The 23,947-nt window shown below is 43.8% G+C and overlaps 2 protein-coding genes and 1 pseudogene across 9 annotated transcripts; 2 read left to right on the top strand and 1 right to left on the bottom strand.

Annotated features, from left to right (window-relative positions):
• Positions 1-1,327: 1,327 nt before the first annotated feature.
• Positions 1,328-17,295, top strand: LOC135507780 (oxysterol-binding protein 1-like). 8 transcript variants are annotated; one of them, XM_064927429.1, is made up of 16 exons: positions 1,328-1,556; positions 2,656-2,834; positions 4,961-5,169; positions 6,785-6,953; positions 7,284-7,395; positions 7,740-7,938; positions 8,063-8,177; positions 8,379-8,436; positions 8,557-8,727; positions 9,225-9,470; positions 12,166-12,286; positions 12,398-12,501; positions 12,694-12,974; positions 13,165-13,424; positions 14,719-14,751; positions 15,471-17,295. In XM_064927429.1, the coding sequence occupies exons 2-16, from the start codon at positions 2,698-2,700 to the stop codon at positions 15,611-15,613; spliced, it is 2,358 nt and encodes a 785-aa protein (XP_064783501.1). In that variant the 5' UTR covers positions 1,328-1,556; positions 2,656-2,697; the 3' UTR covers positions 15,614-17,295. The 8 variants fall into 8 exon arrangements, with proteins under 8 accessions (XP_064783501.1, XP_064783502.1, XP_064783505.1 ...); XM_064927430.1 differs by having other exon boundaries at positions 1,328-1,489; XM_064927433.1 differs by lacking the exon at positions 1,328-1,556 and adding an exon at positions 1,580-1,811 and having other exon boundaries at positions 8,382-8,436.
• Positions 17,296-17,377: 82 nt separating this feature from the next.
• On the bottom strand, positions 17,378-19,484 carry LOC135507782 (coiled-coil domain-containing protein 86-like). Its single transcript, XM_064927436.1, is given in 5 exon segments — positions 17,378-17,903; positions 18,167-18,241; positions 18,524-18,650; positions 18,789-18,873; positions 18,876-19,484. Coding segments are annotated over 5 exon segments (873 nt in total). The 5' UTR covers positions 19,321-19,484; the 3' UTR covers positions 17,378-17,762.
• On the top strand, positions 19,338-23,835 carry LOC135508577 (beta-galactosidase-like; annotated as a pseudogene).
• Positions 23,836-23,947: the final 112 nt, after the last annotated feature.

A 23,947-nucleotide genomic window follows, 5' to 3' on the forward strand; every position in this document is an offset into this window, starting at 1 on the left:
TAGGGAACATTTCTGTGATCTTTTATTTCAGCTCAAGAAAACATGAGACCAACACTTGACATGTTGCGTTTATAGTTTTGTTCAGTGTTGTGGAAGAACAAGTGAAGGAGATGAAGGCTTGTGTGGGCCAGGGTCTACCAAAGCCAGACGCCTGGCGATATCCCATTTAGTTCAGTGTCTCCATAGTTATGATTAACCCTAGAAAGGAGGAAAGACAAAGAGGAAAAGATGGAGAGTGTGAATTTGCTTGTCAAAAGATGGTTAAAATGTGGATACAGCAAAACTTGTATTTCTTTCTTGTCCAAGAGGAAGAGGACACACACATTTCTGGTCCTTGAGAAAATTGTTTGCGTTCTCTTCTCAAAACGACAAATGTACACGACCTAAAGGTGGACTTCACCCTCATCCCTTTGGGGCGATTCCAGACCAGAGTGAGCAGAAAATATTTAGGGTATCAGATGTTGCTGTCAATTCTCACAAAGAAACTTCAAAAACGTTTCTGAAAATCATGATGAAAGTGGGCAGTTTAGGCTCTTTTTAGACCTACAGCATACTGCACATGCCTCCTGTAAGAGTTTATGATCAGTGAATCGTACATAATACAGACAATATCATGGTGTCATTATACACCTTATAATGTGCTCAAACATATGGCGGATGTCTAGATTCAGAAATATACATTTTCAAATTAATTTATTCAACATTAAATATATTAACCATCCAGGCAATGTCAGGACATGTTGGCAGAGCAACAACCTAGCTGAGAACCTAGCTGGGTGGGAGTCCTAGGGCCTTACATGGCAGGGGACTCAAAGCAGCTGCTACTAAGGCCACAAACTGCGACTTGGAACCTAACTGGGCATGAGACATACGTTAGTGCCTCGGACTAGAACAGGACACTACGGGTCAACTGAAGCTGACACTGCTAACAGACTGTGGACCCATTGCACAGACTAGTGGGACAGGAGGCTGGTCAAGATACAGGGTGAGATGTTTTTCATCACCAATAAAATATCTGGAATTGGGGTTATGGTAATCTGTTCCAAGATCTGTGGTTAAGGGAAACTGCTACCCCGAAAGAGCCAGAAAACACCAGGGGTGTATTCATTATACCAATTATGTTGCAAAAGGCATCTTCAGTGGAAGCAAAAGGAACAAAGCGGGGCGGGAGCTTCCCGAATTTGTCCAATGGAAACTTTAGTTTTGCTCTGTTTGCCTCTGTTTGGTGCTAAAAACGGTTAACGGTTTCCGTAATGAATTCACCCCTGTACGCCCCACCCAGTGTTCCACCCAATGACTGTGTTTGAAGGTTCCACCAGAGTTGAGAAATATTACACGAGTTCCTTAAAAAAAATCATAAGCTTTCTGACGATGATTCTTATTTTTGTGTTCACGTTTTAAAGCGAGTGTACTTTGTTGAACGTCTCTGGCCGCACACAGGTGGTACCAGTGAGTGGACTAGTTATTTTTGCATGGACCGGGTCCCCAGGTGGGTGGATATTTAATTTAGGGCCCAATGAAATCTACAACGTGCACACCCCGCCCATTGATACAAGGTAAACGTTAGGTGGGAAGATTTGTAAAAAAAAAAAAAATCTAATGTTAACAAAAAACTGTGAAATCAATTGTGTTCCTGACATTTAATGCTGAGGCGAAGAACTTTGATTGGGAAGGTTGTGGCTTGATAGCTACGTTTGTCATGTTACTTTCATTTTTTTAAGCAAAAGTAAATGTCCAGTCGGATGTTGAAGTTGTCAAGGTATAGTAGCCCAAGGAAATTGCGTCAGTTTTTCCTCGACATATTGATACAGGTTGGTTGATTGTATGGCTCATTAATCTACTAACTATACGAACATAATAAAGTGTATTTTTATTGCCAAACTTGAGTTGATAAGCTGCTCAAGGCATCGACTCTCGGTCGACGGTCGTTAGCGCCGAGGTGGATCCGCCTGTCATTGTCGTGAGTGCGGTGTGTGATGCTGCACTTTAGCGCCAGGCTGTGCTGTGTTAGGCCGCTAGTAGCTTATTGTTGATTTTGCACTGACAGTGCTAAATGTGTAAAATGTATAGTCATTGCAAATTGTGTAGTAGTAACTAATATCCCTCTAGCTTCGTGCCAAAGTTTGGATGGAAACGTTATTGCTCTTATCTTCTTGCTCTCGACAAGACTGGCTATGCCGTTAACGTTAGCTACTGTAACTAGTTTAGCTAATGCTACCTGTTTAGCCTATCTAGCGCGACGTTTGCAGGCTAGTTAGGAAGATAAGTCTTGTTAAAATCACTAGCAGCAGTTGGTCTCCAACAACTTATCCAGCTTAGCTAGCTAAGTTGCTGATATGACTTGCTATATCAATTTACGCAATATGATACTGTTAACCAAAGCCAGGCAGTTGACACTGACAGGTAGGCTAGTGTCACTGATTTTCGCCCAAAGGCCGGTAGATGGCGATATCGAAATTACTCAATATCGTCATCTGCCGGCCTTTGGGTTATGCTGATTTGTAGTGACTGTCGAAACTGTTCTGACTTGACACTGACAGCATACGTGGTCTTCTAGTATGTATCCCAAGTATGTATGTATTAGTTGGCTAGTAAATAGTCTGTAGATTTTCACATGCCATTTCCAGGTTGTCTTACTGTTTTTCATCTCCCTAGGCTCCAATCTACTAGCCTACTGTGGAGGCTCAGACTGTATTAATGTCGGAGCCCAAGGCACTCACCCCGACTCCGGCTGGAGACACATACAAAGGATGGCTATTTAAATGGACAAATTACATCAAGGGCTACCAGCGACGATGGTTTGTCTTGAGCAACGGTTTACTATCCTACTACAGGTAAGAACGGGGTGAGATGGGGTGGCATGATATAGTACCTCTTCGCATCCTCTGTAACAGATAAAACTAACAGTTACCAGAAATCTTTGCTGCCTGTAATTTAGGGCCGTTTCTGCTTGTGGGCATTCCTGCATCTGTAGGAACCCCTCTTTATACTTCTATTGGTAAATTTTTAAGCTAGGACTCCAGTACACAGGCAGGAGGTAGGGTGCTCCAGTACAGTAGGTGGCGGTAATGCACCATAACATTGGATGCCAACCGCCAATAAACCCCACAGAAGAGGAGGCGGGGGCGACAACGTCGGTAGCTAGCTAGGACAAAGGTAGTCTGTGTCCTTCGCCTCTGCTTGTCTGGCACTGTTTTCCCGCAGTTCTGTAAACAACGGCGAGGGCAGGTGTTCGACAAGTGGGAGTGAAGGACACTGTTTTAGCTAGTTAGTTAGCTAGCTAGGAATCCGGTACAGCAGGCGGGATAAGTAGCTAGCTAGCACACCAGTAGACAGTGTAGTGCACCCCACCTGTTAGGCACTGCTTTCCAGCAGTTCTGTTAACAAGGGCAGGTGTTTGTGCCAGTGGGAGCGAAGGACACTGTGCAAGCTAGCTTGTTAGCTAGACAGTGTCCTTAGCCCCTGACAAACTCTGATAATACTTTTATTTTTTATTTGACACGTATTTTAATTGCCTAGACAATCAATGGAAATCCCAAATAACAAAAGTGTCACGCAAGCATGACGATGTCGTGCTCGAGGTGGGGGCATTCCTGCAGATGCCGTAATGCCCCCATGCAGAAACGTCCTGAATTGCGGGCCGCAATCACACGCTATTGGAAAAATCTAGAAGAATGTCATTGTTATCCAGGGATATGGCTAGGGTCATTTTTCCACTGTCAATGTATGGACAGTTACATTATAGCTGTGATTTGCTCTGTGTTGACATTTCTCCTGCACTATAAGGTGAATACAACTTGCTCCTTTTATATGCCTATCATGAGTTTTGACTATGGCGCACAGTATCATAAAGAAATTGAAGCTCGAGGTCATTGTGGAGTCCCTGTTTAACTCTTTGCCATTTAATGGTGTCACAATATTGCATGACTCATCTTCGTTTTGCTTGCAACAAAGACGTGTGTCTGAATGGTTGGCCTGTTTTCGGCCCTGTGGAGGAGTCATGTCTTCACTGGGCTGTGTAATATGAGTCATGTTTGTTTAATGAGCTTTGGAGACACATGTTGCTGTGTACCATTCACCTCCCACTCCAAGCACGCTGTGTGTTGTGAACAGTACTGTTTGCCTAACAATTTAGAATCCGGTGATAAGCACGTTCACACACTTTATGTTCCTCTCTCTGAGTCTTGTTTTCTCTCAAATAACTTGCCAAGAGTGCATTTAGCGAGACATTTGCTCAAAGATTTTTGCAATCATGCAAAATTGCCAAACCAGAAATATGAAATGTTTTTCCAACGCTAGGCTAGATTGTCCCTGAGATAGCATAGCTGTATTGGACAGATTCCTTTGTTCCATATTAACAAATTAGTTAGGCAGCAATAGCCAATATTCCAGACTGGACCATCAGAGTCAGCTGGTTTCTATTGACACACTTCCCTGTAATCTGAGTATTGGGTCCCCACTTCTCTTTTCTGGTGTAATCATAATGGTTCCTGGTTAAACGGGCTGTAATCAGAGACCTTTACCTAATGGAATGTAAAATAAAGCAATGTGGAACAGAGAGCATTGTTGTCCAAAATTAGTTTACTCAATTTTACTCCAACTAGCCTAAAGCTTCCTCAGTCTGAACATATTCCCTAACCTCTTTCCCTGTTTCGGTGTTAGCAGACCAACAGAAACCAGTTAGGCATAATTAAAGTGATGTCTTCATCTTGGCTTCCAGTAGGCTTAGAGAAGCTTCTGCCGTATTGCTTCCTATATGGTTCCATCAGATGAGCAAACACTGAAGAGGATCAGGTTAGGGGGCTAGGAGTTGTTTTCAGACCAGCCATACAAGCAGGAGTTGGAGCTGGTTCAGGAGTTGGAGCTGGTTCAGGAGTTGGAGCTGGTTCAGGAGTTGGAGCTGGTTCAGGAGTTGGAGCTGGTTAAACCCACCCTTCTCTCTCACTCTGTTTCTCCCCAGGACCCAGGCAGAGATGGGCCACACGTGCCGGGGCACCATCAACCTGGCCACGGCCAACATCGCGGTGGAGGACTCGTGCAACTTTGTCATCTCTAACGGCGGTGCACAAACCTACCACCTGAAGGCCAGCTCTGAGGTGGAGCGGCAGCGCTGGATCACCGCCTTGGAGCTGGCCAAGGCCAAGGCTGTCCGCAATCAGGCCGAGTCTGGTGAGGGAGGGAGGAGAGGAAAAAGGAGGAGGGAGAGGAAGGGATTTGTCTGGGTAGAACGGTCTGTGATGGGTACAGAGAGGGAAAGGGTAGGAGGGTTGAGGGGGGTGTCTGAGTGGAGTGTATACTGTATGTGTTTGTTCATGTTCCTTTAAGAAAGAGAGTTATGGAGAGAGAACATTGTTTTTTTTCTTCTCAAGAATTACGGTTTACTGTATAACCCCCAGTTAGTGAGGGGGTGGGGCTATCATTCTGACAATCTATTTTTTTTCTTCATATACTGTACCAGTCAAAAGTTTGGACACCTACTCATTCCAGGGTTTTTCTTTATTTTTGCTATTTTCTACATTGTAGATAACATGGAATCATGTAGTAACCAAAAATATTTGAGATTCTTCAAAGTATCCACCCTTTGCCTTGATGACAGCTTTGCACATTCTTGGTATTCTCTAAACCGGCTTCGTGAGGTAGTAGTCACCTGGAATGCATTTAAATTAACAGGTTTGCCTTGTTTAATTTAATTTGTGGAATTTCTTTCCTTAATGCGTTTGAGCCAATCAATTGTGCTGTGACAAAGTATGGGCTATCTTCTGAACACCACCACTATTTGGTAAAAGACCAAGTCCATATTATGGCAAGAGCAGCTAAAAGCAAAGAGAAACGACAGTCTATCATTACTTTAAGACATGAAGGTCAGTCAATCCGGAAAATGTCAGTGCAGACGCAATAACCATCAAGCACTATGATGAAACTGGCTCTCATGAGGACCGTCACAGGAAATGCAGACCTAGAGTTACCTCTGCTGCAGAAGGTAAGTTCATTAGAGATACCTGCCTCAGAAATTGTAGCCCAAATAAATGCTTCACAGAGTTCAAGTAACAGACAGATCTCAACATCAACTGTTCAGAGGAAACTGCGTGAATCATGCCTTTGGTCAAATTGCTGCAAAGAATCCACTGCTAAAGGACACCAATAATAACTTGCTTGGGCCAAGAAACACGAGCAATGAACATTAGAGCGGTGGAAATCTGTCCTTTGGTCTCATGAGTCCAGATTTTTGGTTCCAACCGCCGTGTCTTTGTGAGCCGCGGAGTAGGTGAACAGATCTTTGCGTATGTGGTTCCCACCGTGAAGCATGGAGGAGGTGGTTTGGGGGGACTTTGCGTATGACACTGTCTGATTTATTTAGAATTCAAGGCACACTTAACCAGCATGGCTACCACAGCATTCTGCAGCGATACGCCATTCTATCTGATTTGCGCTTAGTGTGACTGTCATTTGTTTTTCAACAGGACAATGACCCAACAATGAGTCCTTCAAGACTGTTGGAAAAGCATTCCAGTTGAAGCTGGTTGAGAGAATGCCAAGAGTGTGCAAAGCTGTCATCAAGGCAAAGGGTGGCTACTTTGAAGAGTCTAAATATTTGTATTTGTTTAAGACATTTTTGTTTACTACATGATTCCCATATGTGTTTTTCATAGTTTTGATGTCGTAACTATTATTCTACAATGTAGAAAAAGAAAGAACCCCTGGAATGAGCAGGTGTCCAAACTTTTGACTGGTACTGTATATTATAGTGTGTGTGTGTTAATCCCTTTCTTTTCTTCTTCTCCAGACGACTCTGGTGATGAGTGTCCCACATCACCCCCTACCTCGGGACAGGGCGGAGGGGCTCGTAACTCTAACTCAGAGGTACAGTCCACACTACGCACTCTGGGCAGCAAGGTGGAAGACCTGAGCACCTGCAACGACCTCATCGCCAAGCACGGCTCTGCCCTCCAAAGGTCAGAGGTCAACCCATCACACTCACACAAACCTTACAATAAACAACTGGTTGAATCCCCATGTATAGTCACCGATGGTAATACAACAAGATAACTTTGCCCACATCCATAGAACACATCAATGGATGCAAAAATCTATTGTTTTGTTCTATCCTTACAAGCACATAGTAACTGGTTGGCCAACTAAGGGCTAAGATTTTGTTATGGACCAGATATGTCTTGGTTGCAGAGTCGTCTGAGTGAATAAACAAATTACAAACACTACATACAAAAGGGATGGGATGGGTTGAAGGCACTGGTTGACTCTCCTTAGCTGTGCCTCTGTCCTAGGTCCCTGTCAGAGCTGGAGGGGGTGCGGCTGGGAGCCGACACGGATGGCAAGATCCGGCAGGTGACGGAGAGAGCAACGTTGTTCCGCATCACCTCCAACGCCATGATCAACGTACGTGTTGTTATTGTTTTTGTAGTGTGCGAAGGACGACACTGGTTTACAAAGCGTCGTACATAGAATACAGTCGAGGTCTAATAAATCAGTGTAATAATTTAGTAAAGACCTCGTTCCAGCTGAAGCCCACCGTACGAGCCATCTGTATATTGACTGTTACACAAACATTTACAAGGCTTTGTAGTATAGTCTGAATGTTCTAAAAGCGTTTCTGTGATGTTTCCTTAACGTACCCCCCTCCCCCGGGCATGCAGAGACTCCCTGGCCCAGACCCACCGTACTGTTTTTGGTGTTTTTTATAAAATGTTTCTCTAACCTTTCCCTAACGTTTCTCCCCCCAGGCGTGCAGAGACTTCCTGTCCCTGGCCCAGGCCCACAGTAAGCGGTGGCAGAAAGCCTTGCATTCGGAGCGGGACCAGAGGATAAGGCTGGAGGAAACATTGGAGCAGCTAGCCAAGCAGCACAACCACCTGGAGAGGGCCTTTAGAGGGGCCACCGTACTGCCCCTCTCCCAGAGCAACCCCGCCTTGGACAGCAAGAGTAAGGCATCACCTCTGACCCCGAACGATCTGTTACATTAAACTCTTTGAACCCCTGAACCTTAACGCCAATCTGGCGACGACCTGCTCTCATTCATAGTATTTTGTTTTCTCCCCTCTCTCAGGTTCGGGCTCAGTAAAGGGTGACGCGAGCGACGAGGATGATGAGAACGAGTTCTTTGACGCTATGGAGGACCCGGCGGGGTTCATTACTGTACCGGCCGACCCCAAGTATCATAGGTCAGCACACCTCTTTTTTTTCTTTTTGCTCTCCGTCTCTCTCTCTCTCCTTTCTTTTTCTCTCGCTCAACCTCCTTTTTAACAATACAAATGGCATGGCATTTTGAGCGATTTTTAAACTGAGCTTTTAGAAGGCAAACTGTAATTGGTAAGATGCATTTCTTTTTCTCCTATATATATGTTTCTTTCTCCTCCACCCAGAAGGTCAGGAAGTAATGTCAGTGGTCTCAGCACTGAGACTGGGATTGATGACCAATCAGTGAGTGTGTAAATGTCTTTAGAATTTTATTTTTTATTACTTGCTTTACGGTACATAGGATGTCCCTTGAAAAAAAAAAAAATGTGTTTGTGTTCTGCCCTCTTCTTTGGCCACCCACAGCTTTGTGACGAGCAGTCATTGGGGTCCAATCCGGAGTCGCCGCAGTCCCTGGAGGTTGAGCCAGTGAGGAAGAGGCGGACCAAAATCCCAGACAAGCCCAACTATTCTCTGAACCTCTGGAGCATCATGAAGAACTGCATCGGCAAGGAGCTCTCCAAGATCCCCATGCCTGTAAGAAACACGTGGTTGCGTGTGTGTGTGACTAGACTACTGCAGCACACTCTAAGCATTGCTTTCAGCTCTGTGCATTGTATTGAACGAGGGCAATCGGGAGCGAACATCTTTCTGGAATGAAATGCATCGACAGGTTACTGCCAAAAATAAAGGAAACACTCTACTTGAGTAAATTAGGGATACAAAGTATATTGAAAGCAGGTGCTTCCACACAGCATGGTTCCTGAGTTTATTAAGCGGTTAAGGAGCATAGGGGGTTTAAAGTGTGTGTGAGACCGTGTTTTCCATCAACAAAACACAATGTTGGAATGTTTCATGGAACGATGGCGTTGCATCCCTCCAATAGAGTTCCAGACACTTGCAGAATCAATGCTAAGGCGCATTGACACTTCATGTCAGTGTTTCCTTTATTTTGGCTGTTACCTGTATTTTTCCCTAACTCGTCCATTCTAAGTTTCCTTTCTCTCCCCCTTCCCCTTTTCTCCCCTTCTCAGGTGAACTTCAACGAACCAATTTCCATGCTCCAGCGTCTATCCGAGGACTTGGAGTACTACGAGCTCCTAGACAAGGCAGCTAAATGCCAGAGCTCTCTGGAGCAGCTGTGCTACGTGGCTGCCTTCACCGTATCATCCTACTCCACTACCGTCCACCGCACAGGGAAACCCTTCAACCCCCTACTGGGGGAGACCTACGAACTGGACCGGCTGAGGGAGAGCGGCTACCGCTCACTGTGTGAACAGGTAAAAAAGGGAGGGGGGGGGGGGGAGACTGGTAGGAAAGAGAGGAATTGGAAAAACAGAACGGGGAGTGAGGGCTACAGGTTCAAATGGCTAAGAGGGAGGGGGCAGAGAGAGGGAGTATTAGAAAATAAGCTTTGCATCTACAGTGGCTATGTGTTTTTAAAACCAATACACATTCAATAAACCACAAATTGACATCGCAACAATTTTGATCGTATCAATCCGGTTTATTGCAACGAGGAGACCCCTGCAGAACAAAAGCAGAGAAGGCCCTAAAGCATTAATCTCACAGCATCAAATGTTCTGTAAACACCAGCCCGAAAGGCTTGCAGGAAGTCGCAGCATCAGCTGCTACAGTGTCACAGATACATTATCGCTGTCCTAGAATCCAGTCTGGCGTCAAATATTAACCATAACATTCAACACTGGCAGACATTCGATACTGGCAGTTAAACAGGCCAAAGATAAGAAGATAAGTACTTGGTTACAACAGATAAATATAAACTAACAAGTGACAACTACTTAATTAGATATATTACTTAAACATACAGTACCAGACAAAGGTTTGGACACCTACTCATTCAAGGCTTTTTCTTTATTTTTACTATTTTCTACATTGTAGAATAATAGTAAAGAAATCAACACTATGAAATAACACATGGAATCATGTCGTTACCAACAAAGTGTTAAACAAAACTAAATATATTTGAGATTCTTCAACGTATCCACCCTTTGTCTTGATGACAGCTTTGCACACTCTTGTTATCTTCTCAACCAGCTTCACAGGGAATGCTTTTCCGACAGTCTTGAAGGAGTTCCCACATGTGCTGAGCACTTGTTGGCTGCTTTTCCTTCACTCTGCGGTCCAACTCATCCAAAACCATCTCAATTGGGTTGGGAGATTGTGGAGGCCAGGTCAACTGATGCAGCACTCCATCACTCTCCTCCTTGGTCAAATAGCCCTGACACAGCCTGGAGGTGTGTTGGGTAATTGTCCTGTTTGCAGCAATTCAACCATGAAGGCCTGATCCACACAGTCTTCTCTGAACTGTTGATGTGTCTGTTCCTTGAACTCTGAAGCATTTATCTGGGCTGCAATTTCTGTGGCTGGTCATTTTAATGAACTTATCCTCTGCAGCAGAGGTAACTCTGGGTCTTCCTTTCCTGTGGTGGTCCTCATGAGAGGCAGTTTCATCATAGCGCTTCATGTTCTTTTTTGCGAATGCACTTGAACAGATTTTCAAAGTTCTTGAAATTTTCCAGATTGACTGACCTTCATGTCTTAAAGTAATGATGGACGTATTTGCTTATGAGCTGTTCTTGCCATAATATGGACTTGGTCTTTCACCAAATAGGGCTATATTCTGTATACTCCCCCTACCTTGTCACAACACAACTGATTGGCTCAAACGCATTAAGGAAAGAAATTCCACAAATTAACTTTTTTAGCAAGGCACACGTGTTAATTGTAATGTATTCAAGGTGACTACCTCATGAAGCTGGTTGAGAAAATGCCAAGTGTGTGTAAAGCTGTCAAGGCGAAGGGTGGCTACTTTAAAGAATCTCAAATATATAAAATATATTTTGATTAAACTTTTTTGCTTACTACATGATTCCATATGTGTTATTTCATAGTTTTTGATGTCTGCATTATTATTCTACAATGTAAAAATGAAGAAAAACCCTGCGATGAGTAGGTGTCCAAACATTTCACTAGTACTGTACATGGTTAATTCCTGTTTCCCTTCCCCAAGGGAATGCATCTGTCTGTCTCCCCTCACATACAATTATGTTTATTACATATCAATCCATATCAACAGTAAATCAAATACAGGAAAATGACTCATATCATTTCCCATTCCAATTCTCACAGTACATTTACAGGGAATGTATCGATGGGTAGTGGTACCTCTAGAAACAGCCAGTTAGAGAACTATCAAGAGTTCCAGCACTGTCCATCACCTGTGGTGCTGAAACGTTCCCTTCTGCTGTAGCACATTCCAACAGTACGTCACATAATACCCATAAAACCACGGAAATTGTTCCAATGGTTTTTCCGCCATTCATTTTTCCCATTGTGTGTTTTACAATTTTTTTTGAATCAACTGTGTTTAGTGTAGGCTTACCTTTTGCGTGATGTTTTTGATTAGCCGTGAGTTTTATCAATATATTTGCCTCAATTGACGACAAAAATATTGCTACGCTAATTATTGATAAAGTTACTTTGTCCAAGACATTTGCGCGGTTATAAACACGTCACGCCAGGGTAAGCCTACACAAAACACAAACCTTATGAATTAGTTCTAAAATCCCATTGGAAAAATGAATGTTAAAAAAAACGATTGGAACCATTTCTGGGTTTTATGACTCATACTGTGGTACTCAATTCCCTGGGAGGGAAAGAGAGGAAAACGGAGAGGAATACACCCTGGTGTCAGCTGTGAGAAACAACGTCTCTTTATTCACACACTTACACTTTACATACATTTTTACATATGTTGATTTAGCCCAGCACAACCACATCTGACTCAAATAATCGGCTAATCATCAAGCCATTAATTAGTTGAATCGGGTGTTTTTAGTGCAAAGTTAAAAATAAAAATGGTACTCTGTGGGTCCCCAGGACCGGAGTTGCAAAACACTGTGCTTAGTGACTCAATTGTAATATCGCCCTACCCAATCCTCCTCCATCCAGGTGAGTCACCACCCGCCTGCAGCGGCTCATCATGCCATCTCAGAGAGAGGCTGGACCCTCCGACAGGAGATCTCCCTCGCCAGCAAGTTCAGGGGAAAATACCTCTCCATCATGCCTCTGGGTAAGGCAGTGTGTGAAGACTGATAGTCGCCAGCCAATGTTTTCATCACGCTTAATTTGTTTGTTTAGTTGGCATTTGACATGTTTACTGTGGTGTAACCGTCTTCCACAGGCTCTATCCAATGTATGTTTGAGAAGAGCAACAATCACTACTCGTGGAAGAAAGTTACTACAACAGTACACAACATCATTGTGGGCAAATTGTGGATCGACCAGGTAAGAAAAATATCACACACAATGGCTATATCTGTTAAAGTGACATTATCATGCCACAATCTTTGGAATAGACATATGCAGAACCTACTGTGGGTATTAGGAGATTTTAGACCAAGCCCAAAAAACATTCAAGATGTATTTTGTTGATCTACACACACAAAGAATTCCATTTTCTCTCTCTGTTTTTCTCAGTCGGGCGAGATAGACGTGGTGAACCACCGGACCGGCGACCGCTGCCATCTCAAGTTCGCCCCGTACAGCTACTTCTCCAGAGACGTGGCCAGGAAGGTGACTGGTGTGGTGGCAGACAAGGAGGGTAAGGCCCACTATGTGCTGTCAGGGACGTGGGATGAGAAGATGGAGTGCTCCAGAGTGATGCAGAGTAATAAGGGTGAGAACGGCACCGAGGGCAAACAGAAGACCGTCTACCAGACGCTCAAAGCCAAGGAGCTCTGGAAGAAGAACCCACTACCGTGAGTAGAGGGTGGGGGTGGGTGAGGGTGTTTTTTTTTTTTTTTTTTGCTGAAGTGCAGCAAACAAAAAAGACATTTGGTGTGTCAAAGAACACGGCTTTTTCAATCATCTCACCTCTGTTGTTTGGTCTCTCTCTCTCGCTCTCTTTCTCTCATTTCCATTCTTTATTTCCCATCCTCTCATTTGCAGTGAGGGTGCGGAGACCATGTACTACTTCTCGTCGCTGGCGCTGACGCTCAACGAGCCCGAGGAGGGCGTGGCGCCCACCGACAGCCGGCGACGGCCCGACCAGCAGCTGATGGAGGCGGGCCGGTGGGACGAGGCCAATGCCGAGAAGCAACGGCTGGAGGAGAAGCAGAGGAGCGTCCGCCGCGAGAGGGAGCGAGAGGCCCAGCAGGCAGCCAACCTGCCTGAGGAGGGGGCAGAGGGGGTGGAAGTAGCGGAGGACGGTGAGAAAGAGGGAGAAGGGCGAGGGAAGGAGGTGCAAGAAGGGCTATATCCCAGTTCATCTCCTTCCTTCCAAGGTGTTCACTTTCCTGTACTTATTTGAAAGGAAATGACTGGTATAAGAAACATGGTGGAGACACCCACTAACCTATGTCTCACCAATCCAATATTTGAAGTAGTAAACAAGTGCTCATTTGAGGATATTATTGGGACATGCCCAAGATGGGAGCAAGATCCATTTCTTGTGCTTGTAAGCAAGTACTCACCATTAACTTGAATGAGGAGTCTGGTCTCTTTGGCTTCTATTGTAGTTAGAGGAAAAGGAGATGGAGGCAGGTTGGAGGAAAGACAAAGTGAGTGTGTCGTCCCAGAGCTGTCTGTGTTCATAGTCTACCTGTCTGTCCCTTTCTCCTCTTGTATATATCTCTGTCTTTCACACGCTTGTCTGTCTTTCTGTCCCCCAAGCTGTCATTGAGGACTCTTTCATCACTGACTCGCCTTTGAAAAGCAAGTACTCCTCTCTTCCCCCTATTGTCTCACTACCTTTACTATCACACACACACACAATCCGTTCCACTTTTCACACGGTAGGTGTATGTAATAATTCTGACGAGCCACCATATCCCACTTTCTTTATTCATCTATCCATCCTTGGTTGATGCAGTGGAGATTGGCACGGAAGCGAGCCAGGCTTCGGACGAAAGCAAGTACCACAAACTCCCCCCTTTCCTCCGTCCATCTATGTCCTTATAGCACACTCCCTCGTTTTCTCCACCCTTTCGCTCTCTTATTCCCTCTCCTTCTGACACTTGATCCTGCTATCACTTTCCGTTTAGTGTGTGTATACAAAGGTAGTTAGCTAGCTTTTTTTGTGTCGCAAATATGCTTGTCAATCAATACCGTGTTCATTAGTGCACAATGCAACAAAACTCTTATTTGACAAGTTCAGGTAGTCCCTTCTTGTTTTGGAATGTTTGTCTACCTAAGATGTCTAGTGAATACGACCTAGATTTCCAGGCTATGCCTAGAAATGACTTATCATTGTGCTGTGAAATTCACCTTTGAATTCTAATACTCGGAATGTTTAAATTGATATGCAGCAATGTCCTGTGGTAGCAAAAAGCTCAGTAGCGTAGTTAAAATAGGCTAGCTTTAATTTTTCACATCACACCAGTAAGTATCATAGTATATTAAATACATTTATTTGGTTAGGTTGCAGGTCAAACCCCCCCAACCCCTCTTCTTTTCATAATTTCATTCCTTTGTCAATTTTTCATGTTCCTCTCTCCCCTTCAGCGGACCCCGACGATTCTCCACCTCACACTCCAAGCAAGTAGCCCTCTACTCTTTTCCTCTCTATCCGTTTTTCTATCCGCACACTCACATACTCATCTGTCAGTCTTCCCTTTTGCAGCCCCACGTGGTCCGCCCCTCTCAGAGTATCAAAGCAAGTATTCATTGTTCGGGACACACACCATGATTTAATTCTCGCACCTTTTTAGATACAATTTCCACATCAGCCATCATTCCACCATCCCTCATATTTCCATTTGTCCCCCCCCCAGTCGATGACATGGAAGGTCATTATGGAGCTGCTGTCAAAAGCAAGTAACACCAGTGCTGTTCTTTCTCTCTCTCCTTCTGTCTCTTTCTCTGTTGTTATTTGTCTGTAGTTTGTCTCCTTCCTCTTAGAAGCTCTAGTAGTTACAGAGAAATACTAGTTCCCAAAGTTTTGCGGTGGTCGTATGTCAAATCTTGTAGCACTAGAAATGGTAACTATTGTAGCTAGACACCACCATACTACTGCAATGTTGTCCTTGTCATCCTATTGTTCTAATGTTCTGCTTCTCCAGGATCATACCAAAGAGGGATGAGCCAATACTGTCATAATCATTGCTCAAGCAGTGACCGAAAAACTCCTGACCTCATCCTTCTTTTATATGGTCTTGATGCAGAAGTCCCTGTCCCAAAGCTTCCATGGCAAGGCCTCAACATCTATGGTTCTTTCAATGGATTAAATGGCTTTCTTTTTCTCTTATTCCCGTCAGGCGTCCACCAGGACAACTATGAGGCGATGTGGTTCGAGCGGACCGAGGATGCAGTCACGGGAGAGTCCATGCACGTCTACAAGGGGGGCTACTGGGAAGCGAAGGACAACGGCAGCTGGGACGTGTGCCCTGATATATATTGACCCCCCCCATCAGCGAATTGTACTAACCCAGGCATTTGGAATATGGAAGGCCACAAGCTGCCCTTTTTCCCCAATTGAAGAAGGGGCAACCTGGGTATCGACCCTGTTTAACCCCAACCCTCCCTCTTTCAGGATAGATCTTGGGTTGTAATGCACCCAACCTCTCCCCTATCACTCTCTGTGGGGATGGTGTGCACAGGGGCAGTGAGACCCTGCAGGACAGTGCAACCAGACAGGGGGACAGACCTGTGTTCTTCTGCCTTCATCTTCTGTGTAGGGTCCGTTTCTCCTAGATGCTGATCTGGGGTCCGTTTTGCATTTCCCACTATTGGGGGAGCCGAAGCTGATCCTAGATCTGTAGCTAGGGAAAACGTCACCCCCGATGCTTCACTACAATGATTAGATATCTCCCTTTAGAGCCACTGGCTAGGCCTTTGTCTTTCTCTGTCTCTTCCTTTGCCGCTCTCTTTCTCTCACACTTCATCTCTTGCTATGTTAGTCTGTGGAAAAGACTGGGGGCAGATAGGTGGTCTGGTTGATAGATTCTAGTGATTTAACACTAACTCTACCTTGTTCCTCTTCCAAAGGATATGAACAGTTTTGTATGAGTATGTGAAGATATGGGGGTTTATAATAGCAATGGGTTGGTGCTTATGTCTGTTTTGAGGCTGCCAGATTTTCAATGTTTCACAAATGCTGTAAAGAGGTGTGTCCTCCAGAACTTGGTGACATCACATTAGCTCCTCTGCTGCTTGGCACAAGGATAATTTGGGCTTGGAGCCTGTTTTCCATCTCAAAGCAGCGTAATGGTCTAAATGAAGGATGTATCGCCATAATACTATTTAAACAGTTCCTACTACGCCCTACATCCCAAAGATAACTTCCACCTCTTCCAACAGCAAAGCAATCTAGCGTAGCTGTATTTTTTTTTAAATAGGATTAGTGTGTGGAGCAGACTTGATCGTAACATATTGGAATAGTGGCCTAGTACTTTACTGGGTGGATGTGTCCAAAATAGCACCCTATTCCCTATATAGTGCACTTATTTCGACACCTTATAGGCAGTGTTCAAAAGTAGTGCACTATAAATTAATAGGGATTCAGGGTGTGTGAGGCCACTCTTCGTCTACATGAACTAGTGTGTGTGCAGTGCTAGTACACAATGTGAGCTTGAGTGCAAGGTTTGAGTTCCAAAAATCTCTTATTTTCAAGTGTACTTAATGTGAGTGTGGGGAAAAACTAAACAGATTGCTAATATTTGTATATATCAAATGAAGTAATAGTGCGTTAAGGTCAGAAGTTTTTCTCCTAAAACTGGATTGTCCGTTAAGTCAATTTGTTTGATCACTTCTGTGTTGTCCTAATCCCTGGCCCTGTACAACATGACTGAACAGTTATGACCCAAGTTTGTTTGCACAAGTTACACTGCTGTGAAAAAATAAAGTGCAAATACAAAAATTGCTTCACAAAAATATCAGTATCAAAACCATTCATGCGTTGTACCAGAGTTTGCCATATTGGTTGTCTTTTTTAATTATTTTCAATAACTGTTAACTTTCTCCATACTTTCCTATCTTTTTATGCTCATTCATTCTCTTATGGATCTTGGTCAGTGCACTGTGGTGCTCTGAGTGTAACAGCATCGCAGGGTGATTGTAATAAAGCCTGACTGGAGAAGTGCACACTTGCTTTAACATTATTCCTCTAATGCAACAAACTAAAGTGGGCAAAAATCATAATATAATGACCCCACAAAGGTTGGGATGTGATATAAATGTGGTTTGTTTAATGGAACATTGCATTACAAGTTGATAAGAATTCTTCCAGCTCACATTTGGATTTCCACAAAAGAGACAGGAGGCACTTTTTGCAATGGCCCACAGCTGGTTAATTGTTTTTAAAGGGTTTGCTGCTCATGCTCTCCAGTCCCAACAGCCTCACACAGTTAGCATAGCCATGTCAGCCCTAGGCACATCCGAAAGATGAAGTAATATGGTAAATCCCACCAAGCCTATTGATGGAAAGATCGAGCGCCTTTTTATCCCGGCAGAACTGCAACACCGGGTCATTGCATGGAGCAGATGACCAGTTCTCTCATATCTACATGGGGTGCTTCTGAATGTCCCATCAGTCAACTTGAGCACTCCCTCTACTTGTCCCCTTTGCCACCTTTCTGTGCAGCTTTTGGGTTCCTGGGCCGTGATTTCTGCAGCATGGCGAGTGTGTCCCTCTTCTCAATCTTCCTCAGCTGTTTCATCTTCATCCTCTTGATCTTCGTTGTGTTCCAGATCTGGGATAGAGACGTCACAAAAAATAAGATGTAGCTTTTAACCTGGGGCCATATCTATCAAACGTCAGGACTGATTTAGGATCATTATTGCCTTTTAGATCAAGAATGATAACATGTACATGAGGGAACCTGATCATAGAATGTGACAATTGACACATAGCCCCTGAAGTCAGCAATAGAGATCTGCATGGCTCACGTAGGTTACATTGAGAAACAAAGACGCCATCATTTGGGATCACGTGGGGCTGTGTGTGTTGACTTACCACTTGCACAACTTCGGCCTTCCTCTCATTCTCAGCCCGCCTTTTCAAGTTATCCTCATGCCGCTTCCTCTTTTCCTGTATGGGATGAAAGATACCCAAACAGTTACATCATTAGGGGATGCCTAAATAATCAGTTGCACTGCCAACCTCTGTGTTAAAGAACTGGGAACTCAAAAATACAAGATCGAGTCAGTGTCAATGCTCTAGAAAGAGGCCAGAGTTCAAAACACACCCCCCCCCAAGTTACCAGTTGTCTTGAACGCACTTAAGTCAGAGATTGCAGAGTTTCCAGTTTTGAACGCAGTTTAATCACTACTTCTTAAGATGTTAGTGCACTCATGTGAACAGGTGACAGACCCCTTTCTCCCTGGCTTTGTCCTTCAGTTGCAGGGAATATTTCTTCACCAGCTCCTTCTCTAGCTTGGCTGCCATCTTCTTCTCCCATGAGGAGCACAGTGGCTTGTCTCTTACAAGAGCAGAGAACCTGAAAAACACGGTACATATAAAAAGGTTACATTCAATAATTTATGGACACCATAGGCACAGTGTTTGCATTGGCTGGGCTGACTAGTAATAGCATATGCAAGCAGTTAATATATTGTAGGCTATTGCCTCTACTGACCTTTGCTTGTTGCGGTCCTTCCATAACCGTCCAGATTTCGGTTTCCCCAAAGGTATCAGGTCAAGTTTCTCATTTGACTCTGAACAGTCCTCTTTTTGGCTGTTTTATTTGGGCGGTCCGGAACCGTCTCCATTGGTACGGGACCAACCTTGTTTTCCTTCTCGGTGCAATGTGACACAGCTTGAATAAACGTACCTAATGATTTCCCTACAGGTTTGTCTGATTTGACTGGTTTTGGGTATGCCTCAGTTGTTGCCAAGGCATTTGATTTGGACTCCCTGCTTTGAAGTTTTTTCGAAAGAGCCTCTTCGGCAACGGGTTCCGTCTGGTTCTCCTCATTCTCATTCGGTAACTCTTGAATGACAGATTTCCTTGTTCGGCGTGTTGGAGTCTTCGGTACTTCAGAGTCAAGATACACAGCTGGGGTCCGTACTCTGCGCCCGCTACGTGTCCGAGTCACAACTGGAGGAGGCAACTCGTACTCTTCGGCATCCAGTCCTTCGTTTAGTGTTGTTTTCTCACTTGTCGACATATTGTCAAAATTATAAGATGGCGTGACCACAACTAATCAAATACATATGTTGTTATTTACAGACCTTTTAGAAACGACAACATGAGCAGAGTTCGGAAGCCCACGTGTGTTTATGATACTTACTACCACCGAGGGAGAAGAGATGACAGGAAGTACGAGCAGTTTGCCTTGGGCATTCCATGAGACTGCCGCCTACCGGCAAGGCGTTGGTACTGCCATAACACATCGTCACATGACTTCGTCAACTTCCGCATCTCATTTGTTGACGTCAAGTAAGGCAGGCAGTCAGTCATTCATTCAGTGCATCACGGCATTCAAATATGTCTTGCTCATGCCGAGTTGGAGATGTCCTATTTTGTTCCCTCTTTACAAGTACACTTACATAGTTAATTTCGTAGTAGCTTAGTCTGAATTAGTTGGAGAAAAAAAGACACACAGCAAGCTAACGTTACTTAATCAAAATTCAAGCCAGCTTTTGGAATGCATTTTACTGGAATTATGTTTAGATTAGCCTATAACTTCAACTAATCGCATGTTCCTTGAACAATTTTTACCCGCTAGTGCACTGATTTAGCATATCTGGATTGATTGCTTTCAAAGTATAGTAGCAAGCTAGCAACATTTCAAACTCTGCTTAGCTGGCATTACATATCACAGTTGATCTACTGCAAGCTATAGAAATTAATAACCTAAATGTACATTACAATGACCTATTTCCCACTCTGTATCTGTATTCATTTTAATCGAGAAGTAGGCCTTTTCCACGTTGGCATAGCGTCAAGTAAATAAAAATGTAGCGGATTGTGTTCGTAAACATAATCTAGTTTTGGCAACAGAAAACAAAGCAGAATTTCGGCCCAGTTTCATTCTCTCCCACTACCCCGGACAGGCTAGTCGATATGGCCGGACTGAACGCCATTCAGGTGTATGTAGACTTAACCTGACGACTCACACTAAGTTATTCCGCTGCTCCGTCGTTCGCTATATACTTTACTCTGAGACTGCCATCATTGAAGTCGTTTGTGGTGATGAGGGGCGTTGTAAAATAAAAAACAATGGCATCAGCAATTGGATCGTCTCTAACCAATATGTGTTCGGATTCGGTGAAGGGTCGGCAGGTATACTCCGATCCAGACTCATTGTGTAGAAGAAATTTAAGTCCGTAGCGTTTAGCAATGAGCCTGGGTAGCCAGGCAAATGTAGACTGGCCACTATGTCATAAATACACTGAATGTCAACCAGTTAGATTAGTGTCTTCAATGGTCCTTCTAGTTTTCAGTTAGTCATTTCAGTGGCCAATTTGGACATAGAATTAACGTTGATCAAAGTAATTCAAAGAAAGAGCCATTTAATCAAATCACCTCCAAATATTGATAACCAGACAGAATTCCTTCATCGGGCCTTTAAACCTCAGACAGAGCTATGATTTACCATCTGGTGGTATGGACGTAAATACTACTTCGTTGTACATTTTGGTTGAAAAATTACATTTGACATTCCAGGTACATCCCCTGCAATTTCCATGAGCTCTCCCCGGATCGGTACAACTTCAGTGGGGACAGGGATCTAGAACACTTCCTGCAATTGGCCCAAGACATTGGTCTGCTGGTTGTACTGAGGCCTGGGCCCTATATCTGTGGAGAGTGGGAAATGGTGAGAGAATGACTGTAAACAAATGTTTTATGATAAATATACCTGTTGATGATATGATGTGTTGGCAAATTGTGCCTGTATTCCTAGTTGTTTTCAGAAGACGATAAGTCACAATGTTGTAACGACACTACATCAGCTGTGTATTTCTTGACAGACTGTGTGATAATTTGCTAATTTCATGACTTGATCTTTAGGGGTGCTTGCCTGCCTGGCTGCTCCACAAGAAAGACATTGTCCTGCATTCCTCAGACCCAGGTGTGTATTGACCGTTAGATGAGAATGTAATGGATTCTATTAGTATTACAATATAAGAATTGTGTTTTTATGACACCTAAATCCATTTGTTTCAGATTACATTGCAGCTGCTGACAAGTGGATGGGCAAACTACTGCTAATGTTAAAGCGTTCCTTTATCAGAACAGTGGACCCGTCATTACTGTTCAGGTGAGCTGTGTAGATATTCAATGATTAATAATAAAAACAATTGGGGAATCAATAGCAAAAGTTTGGATAACTTCATATTGTGACTTAATTAACTCTACAATTCAATAGAATACTGTTTGTCGAACATTGCCTTCATCACCTTAACAAGAGGCCATCCCTCTCCTCCTCTCTCCTCTCCCCCTTTTCTCTCTCAGGTGGAGAATGAGTACGGCAGCTACTTTGCCTGTGACTACAACTACCTGAGTCACCTGACCAGTCTTCAGGTTCTTCAAAAAAGGAATATGTATGTTGCAATTCAATATGGTCTGTCACCAGATTGCTGCCGGAATCCTAGAGCGGGATTAGGCCCTGACCATCAACGTGACTGGGAAGGCTGGGAGTCAGGTGGACATACTGGTGGAGAATATGGGCTGAGTCAACTATGGGAAAGACATCAACGACTTTAAGGGTAGATGTTATTTCAAGCTGGCTCTCCATGGTAGACATTTAACCACCATTAATAAAGCACCCTTCCATTAACTACTTAATTTTACATAACCTTATTCTCTCTCTCATTTATTTATATATATATATGAGACACACAGAGGGCCTGGTGTCTAACCTGACATTGGGGGCCGACTACCACACCGGCTGGTTCGTCTTCAGCATCGACAGGGCTGTTAGCCAGGGTCTTCTCTGGGAGATGGGCTCCAGGGAGGCTGGCCTCCCACCACCCTGTCCCCTCTCCGTCCCCGCCTTCTATGGGGGCACCTTCGTCATCCCAGACCTGCCCCAGGCTACCTACACCCAGTTCCTTGACTGGAGAAAGGTGGGGTTTTACCTTTAAGAAGATTTTGATTGTTGAATGGCTGTACTGTGTGTTGTTCCTGAGCAGGCACCACAACTACAAAATTACCTTATAGATAATGTGACTGACTAGTCCACTGCAAATGACCTTATAGATAATGTGACTGACTAGTCCACTGCAAATGACCTTATAGATAATGTGACTGACTAGTCCACTGCAAATTACCTTATAGATAATGTGACTGACTAGTCCACTGCAAATGACCTTATAGATAATGTGACTGACTAGTCCACTGCAAATGACCTAATAGATAATGTGACTGACTTGTCAACTGCAAATGACCTAATAGATAATGTGACTGACTTGTCAACTGCAAATGACCTTATAGCTAATATCACTGACCTGTGTCATCTGTGCGTTGACAAGACTGGTGTGTTAGGCTTCTGAGCTAAAGCCTAGGCATTAGCCTTAGGCACACCTCTTCAGATCTCAGGCAAGGTTACTCATCACACAAGCGTGGTTTACTGAACCACGTTATTTTCATATACCCTGGTGCAACATACTTGTTCATGGTCCCTGACATTACTGAATCCTGAACACATCCTGAATCCTGTTGGTTTTTATCACTAGGGCCAGGTGTGGATCAACGGTTTCAACCTGGGCTGCTACTGGCCCGCTCGCGGCCCACAAATCACCTTGTACGTTCCCGCTAGCATCCTGAGCACATGACCGTCCTGGAGCTGGAGGGGGCCCATGCACCCCCGGGCCCTGTACTGTGGAGGTCACCAAAACACTAATCCTGAACGCCACGGTTGTCTGACCACAAACACCAGAGGGCGATGTTCCATAAAGAGGATCTCTCATGAGCACTGATGAAAAAATGCACTTACTGTATGCGATCTATTTGCAATTACCTTTTTTTAAATCAAAAAGTAATGTTTATAAATGAATCACGGGTGGCTGTACCTCTTACCTCTATTTGACAATTCAGGGTCTTTAAAACCCTACATGATTTTGTTTACACAAGCATCTGTATTCAAAGGTGAATTAAGTATGTGTCATTTGAACAGTATGTATGTTTGGAAAATGAATCAAGTTCACTAAGGAAAATTTGTCATTTAGAAGGGCTATGAACTTGAGGTCAGTGGTGCTCAAATCATGACCCCGGAGGTCCATAGTACTGCTGGTTTTATTTTTATGCCAGTGCTCTATGCAGCTGACAATGCCCCTTTTTAAAGGCATTTTTCCCGATGTTCACAGAGATCACATTCATGGTAAAGTGTAAATTACCTTTAAAAGTTTCTTATAGTGTGCTGCGCTATAGAGCGCCTTCCATTAAATCTTGCCCTATATTGTGAATATGTGAGCCAAATGATCTGTGCCTTATTGTGTGCCACCTAACTGGGATATTATGCTTTCATAGATTTCTGTAATGAACCATTTTGGGTGTCTTGTAAATTAATAGTTATTGCGTTCAACTGGAAACCTCATCTGCTTCTTTTGCTCAATTTGATTATTTCAAATACTTTGGGATTTCTTGGTTGTTGTGATTTTTGTTAATGTGTTGTTTAATGTGCAGGCACGAACCATTCTGTACTTTTTGATTTAAAAATGTTTTTAATAAAATGTGAATGCTATATGATTACACACAAATGACACAGTGCCGCACAGATGACGTTAAGATTTGAAATACAACCCTACATTAAAACAATCCAAATCTTAAACCCAACTATGGAACAATGA

The sequence above is a fragment of the Oncorhynchus masou genome, chromosome 21 (genome assembly GCF_036934945.1).
Source record: "Oncorhynchus masou masou isolate Uvic2021 chromosome 21, UVic_Omas_1.1, whole genome shotgun sequence".
Taxonomy (NCBI): domain Eukaryota; kingdom Metazoa; phylum Chordata; class Actinopteri; order Salmoniformes; family Salmonidae; genus Oncorhynchus; species Oncorhynchus masou.

Excerpts from the sequence above, each read along its gene's own strand:
- LOC135507780 (XM_064927429.1), top strand. The coding sequence starts at position 2,698 with ATGTCGGAGCCCAAGGCACTCACCCCGACTCCGGCTGGAGACACATAC. Across the intron at positions 9,471-12,165 it reads ACCGCTCACTGTGTGAACAG|GTGAGTCACCACCCGCCTGC; the intron begins GTAAAAAAGGGA and ends TCCTCCATCCAG. Across the intron at positions 12,502-12,693 it reads GCAAATTGTGGATCGACCAG|TCGGGCGAGATAGACGTGGT; the intron begins GTAAGAAAAATA and ends TGTTTTTCTCAG.